At 36.2% G+C, this 15,716-nt stretch overlaps 1 protein-coding gene across 2 annotated transcripts in view; it reads right to left on the bottom strand.

Annotated features, from left to right (window-relative positions):
- NRG3 (neuregulin 3) overlaps positions 1-15,716 on the bottom strand; it is a 400,436-nt gene that overhangs the window by 20,468 nt on the left and 364,252 nt on the right. For both annotated transcript variants that reach the window (XM_086752050.1, XM_086752051.1), the window contains exons 5-6: positions 10,116-10,218; positions 4,808-4,934 (exon numbers count right to left, since the gene is read on the bottom strand). In XM_086752050.1, coding sequence (XP_086608176.1) covers positions 4,808-4,934; positions 10,116-10,218 — 230 coding nt within the window. The remainder of the gene's footprint in view (positions 1-4,807; positions 4,935-10,115; positions 10,219-15,716) is intronic.

Raw genomic sequence — 15,716 nt, 5'->3', positions numbered from 1 at the left:
GCATGCGGGGACACAGAGCGCTTGGTTTTCCGAGAGGGGCAGCTGCGAATGACAATTTACTTCCTTTTGTCTATGAGGACATTGAACTGCTTGCTGCAGTCAATGTCTCTTGAAGATAATAAAATCTCTTTGGGGAGGGGTAGGTAATACTAGCATGTCTTAAGTTTCATGCATTAGGTGAAATAAATCTGAATCTCTTGTGTTCCTCAAAGATCCTGCATTAAAAACAGGCACAACTATCTCTTTCTGACTGGAGAATTACAGCAAGATAACCAGTGCATTAGAATCTAAATTCAAGATGCTAGAAAACCTAGCAAGAAATTAAGCGTGTTGCTGCCAGAATATTTTGGAAAAGCAGTGGACTTGAAGGAGATTCAGAAGAAATACTAAGAACTGTGTTCGAACAGGTATTTATGAATCTTACTTACAGTATACAGTATTTTTCATCTAATTTGTATCCCTAACAAAATGACGGAATCAATACCGGGAGAAATAGAGTTGGCACAGATAAACACAGTTACCAGCTATGAGCAGCAGGAGTTCAGAGAGAACACAGCTGTCCTGAGAAAATCTAACCTTTTTTTTTTTTTTTACTTTGCAAAATCATCACTGAGCAGAGGAAGGAAGTGGAGGAGATGTAATGCATCTGAGCGTGGGAAGGAAAAGCATATGATAGTTCAAAATATTGTCAAGGCAAACAAAAAGCTTTATTCCCTGCAATAGAACAAATGACAGGGAGGCATCCACACTTCAAGTTAAACTCTCCTTGTGTTCTTCCTCAACCTTGGGGCTTGTCGAGGGAGGTGATTTCGCACGTGTTTATGTTAAAGAGCAGTTACTTAGCTTTGGAAAGAGCTAAATCTTTTCATGACTATTTCAAGCTGCTCATAACTGATGGAATAGCAAACCCAAACTCCTCAGACACCTTTCCAGTTCATTTATATTTACACTGTATTGTTTGGGTGGTATCCCAATGATAGATGTTTGATGCAAACACACTTGCAGTAGTTGTTTTAGCTAAGGATAACTCCATTGTTAAGAGCTGGCATGACCTCCAGTCCACTTCATGCTTTGCTGAGGCACGACACTCAACCTGCAGCTTAGTTTAAGTCCCTGATCGTTGTAGCAAATCTGTTCTCTGTTGCACACCAGATGGACCTATTCTTTCTCAACTTTATTACAGGGCTGTATGCTGGCATCATTAATTTAGAATATTTTTCAAAGGGTCCAAAAATCTGAAAAAGCAATTTAACCTGCTACTATTTACCAGAGTTCTTCAAGTACCGTTGCTGCAGATCTTTACCAATTCTTATGTTTTCTGCTCTTCAGAGGCTTTCTGGAAATGCTTTCAAAATAAGAACAATGAGGAGGAGTATAAAGCAGTGTCTATAACTCACTGTAGCAGGGACTATCTAGCAGATACAACACCAAAAGCTCTGTAGTTCCAAATCGCGGTGCCTGGCACATACAATTCTGGGATGTGGCCCTTTTTCCTCGCTGGTGTTTACCCCTCCTGATAAGAAAGAGGGCAAAAACCACAAAGAGAGTAACTTCTGAAATGCAGTTCTAAAAAGTCTACATTTTTCAGTTTGCCAGCTCAACTTTTTTTTCTGAATATGCTGTTGCTTAACCTAAATAACCACATCAGAAAGAGCAATCCTGCCATATGGATGTTTAAACGAACCTGGGGGAATGTCCAACACTTCAAATCCATTTCTTAAACATTGCCTTTTGAAATAGGACTCCTACAAGGTAATCCATAGTCTAGGATGCAACAGAAGGATTCTGATACAAATGGAGAGTGTTTTAAAAGCATTCAGAACTTGTAACCTTGTATATGGTTTTCATAATCACACTACTGTAAAGAAGCTTTAATTGGCATAGAGGTAGGATATCAGGGGGCTAAGGTCTGAAATCCTTTTCTTTCTCTTCTGCAGTAATGCAAACAGCTGCAAGTATAATGAGTTAGGCTAGAATAAAATGCAAATTTGTAATTAATTTCAGTACTTGGTTCAATAATGAAATGTCTGGGTTTTCCTGTTAGCAGCGCTTTTGATACATTTACATGGTGTCTCTCATTTTAAGAAAGATTCAAAACTAGCTTTGAAAAATCCAGTCAAGGCTAAAAAGGGAAAAAAGGAATAATGAGGAGAAAAAGTACTTCACTGAGATTGGTCAAGCTCTTTAAAGCCACAAACCACTTGAAATACTGTCTGCTACCCCCTGGCTCTTGGGAAACAAGCAAATCCTACTTCTAGAGCAGCACAGCATTTGGAAAAATCTGTGTGTCCATTACTAACTGCAGCAACTTCTGAGTCTAAATGGGATGGCTCTTTCAGAATAGACAGTATTAGAGTAGTCATCAAGAATAAGGGACCTTATGCAACTATTCTCAGGTGTACATTGATGAATTCTTCTCTACAGAAGAAGAAAAAGCAGGGTGAAAAACATAAAAGCATCATCAAGTCCCTTTTGAATAGAGACGATGAAAAACGTGGGAGAATATTTCAGGGAAAGAGAGAAAGGTGGCATAGAATCAAGATTTCCTACGTAAGAGGAGCACACGGAGTGGGAAAACAAACCATTTCCAGGATTACATAAGGTAAAACTCCAGACTGGAGGACTAGTCTCCAGAAAATATCCACCTTAATTTAAGTTTTTTTATTGCCTCCTGAAAATGAAGAGAATGAAGATTTCTCCCCAGCCCATGTAGCGAGAGCTGCAGATGGGAAGTGCAGAGATTGCACCCAGGCAGTGACGGGCAGAAAGGAGGCAGCACAACCATGGGAGCGCTCTCCTCCCCGTGCCACCACCCGGTCCCCTTCCCACCCAGCAGATTGACCTGGGGCAGATCTCTGGTCTCTAACGGGGAGCCACACAGCCCTTCCTGCAAAACACCATTTCAAAGTTCTTTTCTGCTGCCTGCTATGCCCCCGGCCCTTTGCTCCTCCCTCCAGTCTGCCAAGCTTTGTAAATATTTCATGAAATGCCTACATGCGTTCCTGCACTAAAATCCTGCTAACAATAGGAACCGTTATTACCCTGCACTGTTACGCTGCATCCTGCACAAGGTCATTCTGTTTTCCTTCCTTAGTATCTTTGCTCCCAAAGGGAAAATGCATTAATGGCAAAGAGAAAACAGCTGCCTGCAAGCAGCCACAAGAACAAGAAAAGGGTGTGTTAATTACCAGCACTGACAATGCCAGTCTGAACAGCGTGAAAAGCAAATTTGGATTAAAATAATAAATAATAATAATGGTTTTCAATCTGTAATACCAGGCATCTACAAACCGCTACTTCAGCCATTATGGCTATTGTTATGGCAAAAGAAAAAGACTTAAATAAAGCTTGTTCTGTTTTTCAGCTGCTCAGAAGACATCAAATAGTTCATCATGAAAATAGGTTGACAAAATATTGCACTGAATTACAGTGAGAAAAAGGCAAAGAACATATTATTAGTATTAACCAAGACCTACTTTATATATTAGAACAAAAGTATCACAAAAGTGCTTTACAAGTTTACCTTTTGTTGCCATCATTACCACCCAACAACACTCCCAACAGCATTTTTTTAGGGGCTAGAAGTAATTTATGACTGAATGAACTAAAAGTGAAACAAAGAATTGCACAAGGCTCGCTAAACTGTGATTACATCAGTTTAGTGGAGCTATCTTCCTTCTTGAAATAGCATACTTTTCCTGAACCACAAAGCATATCATGACCACAATGGTGCTCCTATAAAACAAAACTTGTAGTGAACACGAGCAATGCTCTGTCATCTCCTCTGTCATAGCATGAAGGCTCTGCTTACTCAGAATTGGTTACAAGGGCTTATACTTCTGCATTAACTGGACGTAAACCAGGGGCTGAGACATCTGTGGCTAAGGGGGTATGAGTGCTCACTTCTGCTAAACTCCACTGTTTTCACGGAATGTGGCAAATAAGGCAGTCAGCCCTTTAAGATACTTGGGTTTTTTGTCAAAATAGTTAAACATTTAGAAAGGCTTCAGTCCTACCATATTCCTACCAGGATCCTTCTCAGTTGTTCCAAAAACTTCATTCTAAATAAGATCACACTAAATGTGTATGACTGGGGGAAAAGAATGATGTGCACTGGAAAATACCTTGCATCCAGGGCTAAATAAATTGGTCACTTTCAATTTCCTTATTTCAAATATGCTTTATGTATTTCACGATGCTGGGATTGTATTAACTTACATATAACTATATACAGAAAATGACTAAATAAATTTCAAATTTAGTCGGAACAAACTAATCCCTTTCTAGTATCAAAAATCCCTTTAGCTCAAGACCCAGGAAAATGAGACCATCTGCACAGTCTTCCCTTGGGCAATAGGTTATATGTGTAAATTCAGTTCTAGATTTTGAATTTACTCTGAATTAACTGTGACAAATCTCCACATTTTTTTTTCTTGCAGGTTTATCAATTATTGGAAGATTTGAAATCACTTACAATCAAGGACCACCACTTCACCTATCAACCATACATATGAGCTAAGGAATTGCTGGAAACTATAACAGTAATTTCCACTGCTGGATGCAGAGCTAGGGAGCTCAGCAAGGTCTATTACCTGAACAAAATATACCAGGATCCACTGAAATAACATCAGGAAAAAAATCCCTGCTTGGTGTTTCCATTAACAGGCCTAACAGAAAACATATTATGGAAGAGGTGAGAATTCTTGTTCCCATTGCTCAGATGCTAAAAGCAACATGGCGATGTGCTGCCATCAGCAGCAGGAACTCAGCCAGGCTATTAAGCGCTGTAGCTGGCAGGATTACTTACATTTTGCAGCTGGACTCGGCTTTGCGCCACACACTCTGACTTTGCCATCATGCTGGAAGCATTTAGGCTGTAGGTTTTCCTATTCTGTGTTTCTTTCAGCTGTTCGTGAATTTGCTTTGCTTGCTTCCTGCAGAGAGAAATAAAATTCATGTAAGAAAGAGCTAGTCTGATCTTCCACTATAGCCACGATATTTTTATAGGCATTGTTCTCTTTGTTCAAAACTTCACCATATTAGGTTAACCAGCTGAGCTAATTCACTAGTGTCTAATATTTCAATGCAGTGGTCATTTTCTGGCGAGGCTTAAGAAAGGAAAAATAATTTCTGTTTAAAATATCTTCTATTCTGAGACTACTATAATAGCATGCTAGTTGTTTTAGCACGGAGTTTTCTATGCTCATCTATTACTTATTTAACAATAGCTTGCAAGTAAGCTTAAATATTAAAAAAGTATTCTTCTCTGATTTGGAACCAAGATTCTGGCATTAGCCCTGTTGGCTATAAAAAGTGTCGAAGAATCAAAGATTTCTGGCAGTTGCTGATAATTCTTGACCTATAACCCAGCATCTGGTATAGATCAGCTTCTGCTTACCTGGTTAAACCTGGGAAAAAACATCAGTACAGTATCTGAGGCTGTGGTTTTGACATATTTTACTATGATCCACCATGTCAGAGCTAGGAACACCAGTAGATGAATCACTTGCAATATTCAGGAGATGACTACACTAGAAAAGGCTTTCTGTTTCTGCCACACTATATTGGCAAACTGAGTTTTAAAGTTCTGTACGTGATTGAGGATATGAGGCAGCAAACTTTATTTTAAATATTTCTTTTATCTTCTGCAAACAGATCTCTCAGCTGGGCAAAAACTGTTAGCAAAATATATTTAAGGTCTTTTATCAGTCTCCATTCTTTTGATAAGCTAAATTGTCTGAGACTATCAGTTTTAAATGATCAGAAGAAATAACTCCTCAATACTATTTTAATTCTTTCTTTACTTTCTTCCCTTCTTCCCTTTTCTCCCCAGCAGATGCATGTCCAGCAGGAAATCCACAAAGGCCCTGGAAACTGCCCAGCAAGGTCAACAACTCATCATCATCAGCAGCAGCTTTTGGACAGCAACTGGTGCAGAGGCAAATTTCAGAAGGGAGTGATTTCAGGGAGGTGTCAATAAGAAATAAAGGAAATACAATCTCTCTCTACTGAAATTTGAAATTTTAGCAAAGAAGCTTCAGCAACTTTTCAAAAATTTTCTGGTGATTTTGCTGTTGAAAGTCTTGTGACATCATCAAGTTTGATAGTATCTTACTTGAATTAGGCCAATTAATACAAAAGTAATTTTAACTTCTTGCAGTGCAGTCTGTGTATAGTGCAGGAAAGTGTAAGAAATCAGAGGAAAATGACTTACTTGAGCAGTCAAGGGGGGAAACTGAGAAAGGACAAATTCCCTCAATAGGAAAGAAAACAGTGAGAAGTATCACGGTTCAGATATTGAATTTTAATAATATAGTTTTAAACATATTAAAATATAGTATTTCCTCTGCCTTTGAGTCCATTAATTCTTATTCAGCATTGCACAATTTAAGCATTTGTTTAAATTGAACAAGTTGTAAGCACCTGCTTAGTAGTAGGTATTTGTTATAGCATGTTTCCTGAACACAGGCCATAAACTATAATAAATCTCAGACTCTATAAGTATCTCTTATGCTTTCTATTTACAACCTATTTGGAAACAGCATGGCAAATGAAAAAGAATGAATTTACATTGTAAGCATGTTATAAACATGAGTGGCATGTTTTCAGTATAGCTAGGAGCTCATAATTAGTAAGATTTATGAATATAGGTGGATGAGGAAATAATTTCTCAAGCACAAAAACATATTAAACTTTCAAAATTCTTCCTTATCCAAAACAATTTGTAAATTTAATATCAGAATAATTTGAATAGAGCTATAATCTGAAGGGGGGTTGGACTAGATAACCTTTGAAGGTCCCTTCCAACCCTAACCATTCTATGATTCTATGATTCTAAAATAAATTAATTAGTCATTTGATTCTGAAACATCTCTTTCAAAACCACTTTTTGATATCTACTCATTTTTTAAACCAATGAAATGGAAGAATTTAACTTGTAAGATGTCAAAATAAATTTTTTAGCTTCTCATAAAATTCGAGAGGAAATTCACAAAAGCAACTCTAGAGTTTCTATGAATAATTATTTTCTGACCAGCTAAATTACATGGGTATATATCCGTATGTTCTACTGGAAAGTCAGCCACTCGCCTGTTGGTCTCCATAATGGTTATGGAACATCCAGGGTTTTTTTTTAATGACTATTTTTGAGTGAGGACTTCATATGAAGTCTAAACAATGACAGTGAAACATGATGACAGCCTCAGACTTTGGGAATCTCTGCTATACATACAATATTCTTAGAATTTAATCAGCAAAATAACAAATCAACTTACAAATTTTTGAAACTCTAATTTGGATTTATTTAGAAAACCTAGGTTTAGAGCTGTTTCTGCCTCTATAGACACATTTAAATAAGCTGGAATATTCAGCCTCACTGCTGCAATCTTTAATATTACAATTGAGATTCACAAAGGTAATTTACTGACAGAAACAATCTAATAATTAATTTCCTTTTATGATCATGCAATCTAACATTAATATTAGGTTTATGCATATTCATTTTGCCAAACTATAGGATGCACAGTTATAAAACTAGAAGCTATTAATAATTCAAAGTTACTCACAGATTAATATACTTAATTTATAACTTTTGTTTTCAAAACAAATGGGCCTTATGTGTTCTAGTTTAGAGATATTCATCAATAAAGCGTTGTTACTTCAGCAAGAAATAAAATCACTAGTCATCTATAAAAGTCTAAGTCATAAAGGGTAGCCCATTACTGTACTCTCCCCCTCTGTTGCTGAAACTTGCAGCGCTTTCTTGATTACTCTAAAAGGAATAATTGGAAGGGCATAATGTTTAATTATAGTTCCAAACTTCTTCAGATTGAATTTATTTTCAAGAAGGACTTTTAATTTAATGGTGCATAGGGAAGTGCATATTTCCAGCAGCAGGTATTATACAGTTGTCAGACTAAGTAGGTTGGACTCAGTGTCTTCATGGAAAATTTTTTTTCTCAAATGGTGTAGCATTCAGAGTTCCTGTAGCTGTTGGCAATATTTTAAATTTTTGACACGTCAAATTAAACCCAAGTATTATCCCCCATGCAGAAGTAATGCTTTTATAACTCTCAAGTATGACGAAGATACATCTGCCTGACGAAGAAGCTCCTGAAAATCTGTTGACTAAAAACTAACATATGATAAGGGTTAAGGCACTTGAAATTTGTTGGGTTTTACACCCTTAAGACACTGGCCAATGTCACAGTTACAATACCATTTTATGTGGCCTCCGTGCAACCCAGTCTAGACACTCTTATTTACTCAGACAGTTTGCCAGACGAAGGCACAGCAAGGGAGCTAGGGATTGTTTAGTATCTTATCATTACTGTGTTTCATATATTTGGTGCAACCTCTTGACTGAACTGGAGGTGCTCCTTTTCTCATTACTTTACAAACTTCACATCCCAAAATCTGGCATAAGCACACTTCAACTCTTCCCAGGAACTCTTAACTATCATATTTATAATGTACATAAAAAACCCAAACCCAACACCCCCACCTCCTCCTGAGATAAGAAGCACTATTGTCCTGTGAGTTCATCTTTGAAGCATCGTTTCTATTATTTTTAGACATAGCTCTCCCCATTATCTCAACCAAGTCATAGTATTTGGAAGACTTTTCCAACCCAGCTTTCCACCACTCCCTACAACAGTGCAAAACCAAGAGGGGCACAGCTGAATAACAGAGGGACATTTTTTCACACTACACTCAGTTGCTGACTGTATGTTCTTCCAACTGACAATTCCATTCTGCCTTTTCTGAATCTCTCTTCATCAGCGAAATCCCCAAGCCTTTCCAGGAAGAACAGGAATGCCTTATTCTCTCTTTCTTTATTTAGCAGATCTAAAACGTATAATGACATTTCTAATCCAGTGGCAAAATCGCTGTCTCTGCTCACTGTTTATACTACAACCAAGGAGTTTGCAAAGAGGAACTGTCCTGCCACAGCATCCTTCCTGCTAACATCACTGTCATACTCTATGTCCAAAGAACAATTAAACAAAATCCCTCAAGACATTAGAACAGGTAGGAGTGTTTAGATGAAACATGAATGAACTCAAATCTTCACTCATGCACAAACAACCCCTAAAGTTTATTTTTAAAAAGCATTAAAAAAAAATCTGGTGACTTTTCCAAATTTTTGTTTTCCTAACAGAAATGTCAAAACATTTCATTTTTTTTTTTTTAATAAAAAGTAGTTCTCATCAGATTTCCTACCCATTAAAAAACTTCTAAAAGGGGGGATTCAGATAAGCATCCAAACCTTTAAATAGTGCAAACCTCCATGTTTTTCATGCTCAGCCACCATGACTAACCTCATGCAGGTACTATTTGTATTGGTATATGTTCTCTCATTAACTCCAGCTGGAACAGGAATGAGGGATGACAACCATGCAGAACAAATTTATAGATACAGTGGCACTGACAAGCATGTCATGTAATTGCTATGAGGTTTTTGTAACTCAAATTACACATGTAACAATAAATATTACAAAATAATGTTTAGTTAGGAAGATAAAGAATAGAGTGGAAAGTGAGTATTTCACTTAAAATAGTTTAGTATAGACTGTTCCACCATACTTGGATAGTTCAATGTGCTTGTGCATTACAGATATCAGTTATGTAACTACATCAACAGTTTACAACTATTAGCTACATATTACAGACATCTGCAGAGAACTTGTCTCTTTCTGCATTTTTAACTTTATCTTTATTCGCAGCATATAGAAACAAAAGGGACATTGAGGGATATGAAATTAAATGCAAAAAAATAGATGGTATGTTTAAACTTTTATTTTCAAAAGAGGAGAGCGATTGCTGCACTGACAGTAAAATATACAAAATCCTTATTGTTTAAAAAAAGAACCGGAAAGGACACAATCTCTTTTTTCTTGATATCAGAAAATAGAAGGAAGAACATATACTACTTCTGTTTCTGGTTTTTTTTTTTTTTTTTTTTTTTTTTTTTTAATTTAGCTAGTGTAGCCATGGGGAACTGTAGCCTGTGCAGAGATAATAACAGCTTCAAAAGGAGGGGAGAAATTGAAGACTTGTAAAGCAATAAAAAGGACAGAAGCTAGATAACAAACACGCTAGACGAAGGCTCTTACTTTGTTTTGAAGTAGAACGCTGCACAAAGCATGCCCACTACGACTATGCCAAAGACGATACAGGAAATAGACAGCACCTGGCGCTGGTACACTTCTTCGCTCTCTGTGAACAGCAAAATTGAGAATTATGAAAGCATCAGAAAACAATACTTGTGAGAAGTGGATTTCAGCACATCATGGTTTCACTAATGATAGACAGATACGAGAAATTTGGAGGTCTGGGTTGGCCAATTCCTCAGCAGAATGGATGCTTCTCTGAACCTCTCATGTAAATAAGGTTCATAGAGTCGTGGCTTCCTAGGAAAGTTTTAGAAAATGGTTCCAATACACACTGAGAGACGCATAATAGTAAGAATAAAGATTGTTTAATATTTTTTCTGCCCTACTTGCTATTTTTCAGCATTTTTAGAAAGCTTCTACTGTCAAAAGGATAAAGAGCACTACAACCCTGGAGTTTTTCTGGCTTAAGGCAAGACCCATCAGAGCTCTCACAAGGTCCCACGAGATTCAGAGTTCTTTCTTAGCTACCAAAAAAAGGTATGGGTTTTTTTTTTTTTTTGATTACATGGTGCTTACAATGCCTTTCTTCCATGTCATTCCCCGTACTTGGAGCTAACATACAACATACCACAGTAAAAAAATGGATGGAACCCATTAACTATTATACTACAATGCACCAGATACTGCTTTCATGGGCGTCTATTTTTTCAAAAGAAATTTCCTTAATAGATCTCAATCTTCTAATTAATTTTAAAACAGGAACAGAATGAAAGTTTTTTTAAAAAGAAAAAAAGCTAAAAAAACAAGAGAAAACACTCATTCATGACAGCAGACAGAAGCTGATAGGCAATTGGAGTTTCACACACAGAATTCATCAACAGCTCCTTAAGTGTTATAATTCATTTTTGTTATTTCAACTACTTCTCTAGTCTGAAGTGCTAACAGGTTGTTATTTGTTAAGATCAGTTTGTCCAAACATACAACATACAAACTAGTATTTTCACTCTTACATTTTAGGTAGAAAACCACCATGTAGATTACTAAAGCACAGTACAAGCACTGTACACTGACAAAGCTACATTTCCTTTCTTGGTTGCAGATCTTCAGTGCAGACCCTCCCATCAATATGAATACCGGACACATATGTAAGGAGGTGACAGTAACTCCAAGTTCCAGGTTCATAAGAAGAAAATATTGTATGACAACATCAAGGTGAATCTAGGCAAATATTGAAAAAAATCTACACCTAACTGGAACTTCAGTCAAATACTATCTGGTGGTATAATGACTGAAAATTATGTACATATCCTAATCAGCATTAATTATTAATGTCTCAAGAATGAAAACCACAGTGCTGTTACTAAACATTTAGAACCTTAAATATAGTAATTTGTCTCCTGTAAAAGTCCCAGTCCCTCTTCATAAGCTATTTCAAATAAAATTACAAGTACCAAATCTTTATTTCTTGATTATTTCTTTACTTGCTTACTCAGATAACACCACAGTGATGCAGAAGTCATTTCTAAGATGCAAAATGTCCTCAGTTCCTTTGACTTTTTTTCTCTCATTTAATTTTGCAATTCTAAAAGTTGTACTTTTAAAATATTGTTTTAAAAATAAAAAGAAGCAAATATAGTAACTTACAGTTTTTACACATCTAAAATATATCTGGAAAGATTGTAATTCAATAGGAAATCCTGATAATCTGATAACATTGCAGTAAAAATGATTCCAGTAGAGCTTTAGGCCCATTCCTCATTAACATGTAAGAAATTCGGTTCTCGACAGTAAATCCTCATCGGCAATTAAGTGTTTGGGGTTTTAATTTATGTTCTTGTTTTCTTTGCTTGTTTTTACTAGTCAGTGTAAACATGACTATCCACCTTCCACTTCTACTGCAGTACACAAAGGACTAATCTTACACATTTTGAATTCTTATGTTGAGGTGGATCACACTGCAAATAGTTAAAGACTTGTTCAGTTCAGCAACTGTTAACGTGTGCTGCCTGAATACCAATTTCAGCACCTACTGCCTAAGATCACAACTAAAACAGACGTATTTATAAACTGGAATTTCACTCAAATTTTACATATGATTAAAAAAATCTATTTATTAAAATAAATTAAGTAATGTGTGAAAATAGGCTTAATTTTGTCTTTCTTTCAACCTAAGTCCTCATTAAATACTTTCTTTTTTTTTCTGTTGTTATTTTTTTTGAGAAACAGTGAGTTTAATGTAGCTATGGTCTTTTGTCAGTCCTGAATAGCTATCACTTGTCTTGTTAAAGATGCTTTAGAATACATCTTACCAAGATAAAAGCACTTCAGAGACCGGACAACATTATCTTGCCCAAACAACTACGTGAAGATTTAAGTCTTTTGTGTAGTCAGATTAATCCCTGTCACTAGCTTTCAACCCATGCTAATCAATGCTTTCTTTCCTTTTTATTTTGCACAGTGCATATTTAAAGAACGACTTATTGATTAACTTTACTCCATTTCTTAGACACCTTTGTTCATTTTTTTTTTTAAATCCTTTAAATCTTTATTTATGTATTGGACTCCACTGCTTTTTGTCTCCAACATCTTAGAATACAATCAGTTAAGCTTTTTTCCATTCTCTAATCTTCCACAATGGCTTTTTTTTTTTTTAAATGCCTTACTGATAGAAATGTAATCTCTCTCTCTCTGCAAGCTTTGAAGGTCTCCTCATCCTTGCCTTGCTCTAAACACGAATAGCACAGCTGAGATGCTCTCTAGCCAAGCTGGACTGAATAGGGCCTTTAAAACAAGGCAGAAGGCTACAGCTGAGTACTGCAAAGCACTTTTGGTCTCACAGAACAGAAAGCTGTAGAAATTCAACGTGTAGGAAAGAGAAGAACCGTAAATTCCTTCTCCTTAGCTGAAGAAGTGCATCAGCTTGTATTTACATATTGAAACAAACTTCCCAAGGTAATCTAAAGAGTGACTGAAATTATGTTGTCTCTCTTTATTCACATATATTCATATATTCCTTGTGAAGTAAATCACCAGAAATGCATTCTGTTGAAATAAATACTCTAGGGAGAGGATTCCTCATTTAACAAGCAGACAAGAAAATATTTCAGTTAATAATCAAAATATAAAATGCCATCCAACTGAGGAGTTAAGACTACAGAACACGAATTCCACCAAGCATTTGAATTATACAAAACATGTAATCTATACCAACAGAAATACAATCACAGACCACAGTGCTGAAAAATAACATATTAAGTTGTTTAGATGCAGACTATTTTGTTTAACAAAAATTATGGTAAGAAAGACCTTCCCAGAACATAAAGACAAGACAAACTGACATGGGACATGAAGGCTGTTGAAAGGCTCCGCTCCCATAGACAAGTTCCCGTTCACTGTGTGCACTGTTACATGTCTGCCCATTTTTATTTATAGTATTTATTCTTTCTTATTTTTATTCCTGGTAAAAAATTTTCTCTCTCCCTTCATCTCTGTTACGTTACCCCACTGAAAGCAAACTTCTCGTGCCCTAAATGCTCCTTTTTCTAAGCTTATCACGCACATTTGCTACCATTATGAAACACAAAATGACTACTGGTGACCCATCGAGACAAAGTTTCTTCCAGCACTCACATTACAGTCAAATTTAATCTGTTATTAAAAAAAAAAAGTACATGCCATATTTGTGGTTTTTTTTTTTTTATTTTCTTGCTCTTTAAAATTTACTCTCAAAGGCTGTCATCTGTCTGCTTTATGCATGTGGAAAGACCCACTGAAGCATACACATAAGTCTTTATATAATTAAAAAGTGTAGTGTAGACACATTTTTCTCATGATTGTTACTTCTAAAGGATATGGTAGTTTTGTTGTGTAAATAAGCCGAAACTTGCCTCTTCTTTGTGACTTTATTATAAAAGGAAGAACACTGGTACAAGGTCCTTCAGGAATAGCCGTGTATGTTTCTAATAATATAATTAAGAAAAACTAATTTAGTTAATTAAAATAGATTATGTTAAGCTTCGTTAGCATCTAAATCCACAATATCATTACCAGTCATAACCACTGGATCCTCTAGTTCTGTTGTGTATTTTCTGAAATGATTGAAATATCTTTGAAAGGTATTTCAAATATGAAGAACAGCATCATGCATGTGGCCTAGGCAAAACTACAACAAAGCAAAAATAGTAGCTTTCCCCTGTGGTGCTTATTTCAATGGCTCTTGAATAAAATCTCAATATGGTTGCAAGCATCGCATAGAATAATCATCGAATATTCAAACTGAGCCAACTGAGAAATTATGACATCTACCGTACAAATGAATTGCTTAAGCTTTTCTCTATAAAGCAAAAAATACTAATAAACATGCAGATTAGTTTTTCTGATGAAGTTTTTACTCCCAGCCCAAAAACACCCCAAAACCTAAGAGCATTCAGCATTCCTTCCCCTTCCTCTCTCCCCTCCCCTAAATGGACCCACTCTGCATTGCTGCAAGTAACAACAGGCTATAGAATAAATATGGAAACCCAGTATCTTGTAATTGGTACGTATGACAGACAATTGTTTTCATGTGCTTTCTCCCATAAATGACAAGGAAAATGTCATGAAAATAATTCTATGACTTATTGTTCAACAGAAAATTTAGAGATTATGTTCTTCACCGTTTTCTCGATCTGTGCCATTTATAAGTTAACAGAAGAAGCGATAGAACATAAAACCAGCTTTTCCTCAATAAATTACAAGACAGCATGAAGGCAGGCTTTCTTTTTGTCCCCATGCAAAAGCTAAGCCATGCAGGTGCAACAAAGTGCACACTGTCACCTGTGCTGTAACCTCATCACCACACACTTTTTCCATTTCCCTTCATTCCCCGCCTGTGCATTTTCTGACACACCTCTTAGCATGCCATATGGTATTGGAATGTCCTGCAGAGCCAGAATCTTGCTACTGAGGTGAACCTCAATAGTATCATCTGCCACTTACGCTCATAGGTGTCCTGCTTCCTCTAAGTTCCACATACGACAACAGAGGAGGGCTACATGGAAACCTAATACATAATGCTAAGATTTCCAGTAAAATATGGATTCCCGTAAGTTAAAAGGCAAGAGAGTAGTTAAAGTATATTTCTCAATATACTTAGATTTATATGTGAGAAGTGCTGAACTATATACGGTATTCTAAATTTAATTTATGAAGAGAATAAAAAAAGCCTGCATGTTCCACAAAATCTGTGATTGCCTCAGCATCAGACTTCCAGCTCTCCTGAGAGTTTTCTCTGTTCTTTCACTTGCAAAAACCTACCGTACGGATTCACTGCCATATGCTGTAGCTTGTGCTAAGCAGAACAATTTAACAGTTGAAATGCTACAAGGCACAGTTCATTAATTTCTTCTTTGACCTCAAGTAAGTCAAGAAAGAACCCTTGTTCTTTCTGTAACCATGAGGATAATATTGCCTCTTTCATTTCAGTGATTAACATGATAAAATTTGACATAAACATATTAACCTCTAAAGGAATTCATTCTATGGAAACACATGAAATGGACAAACCTGACTCAGATAATTCTGTTCCAACATATTTAAGAGCATATGCATTGCTTCACACAA

The sequence above is a fragment of the Chlamydotis macqueenii genome, chromosome 7 (assembly GCF_036417535.1).
Source record: "Chlamydotis macqueenii isolate bChlMac1 chromosome 7, bChlMac1.mat, whole genome shotgun sequence".
Taxonomy (NCBI): domain Eukaryota; kingdom Metazoa; phylum Chordata; class Aves; order Otidiformes; family Otididae; genus Chlamydotis; species Chlamydotis macqueenii.
Note: the sequence above shows the minus strand (reverse complement) of the source record. Positions and strands in the feature narration are given on the sequence as shown.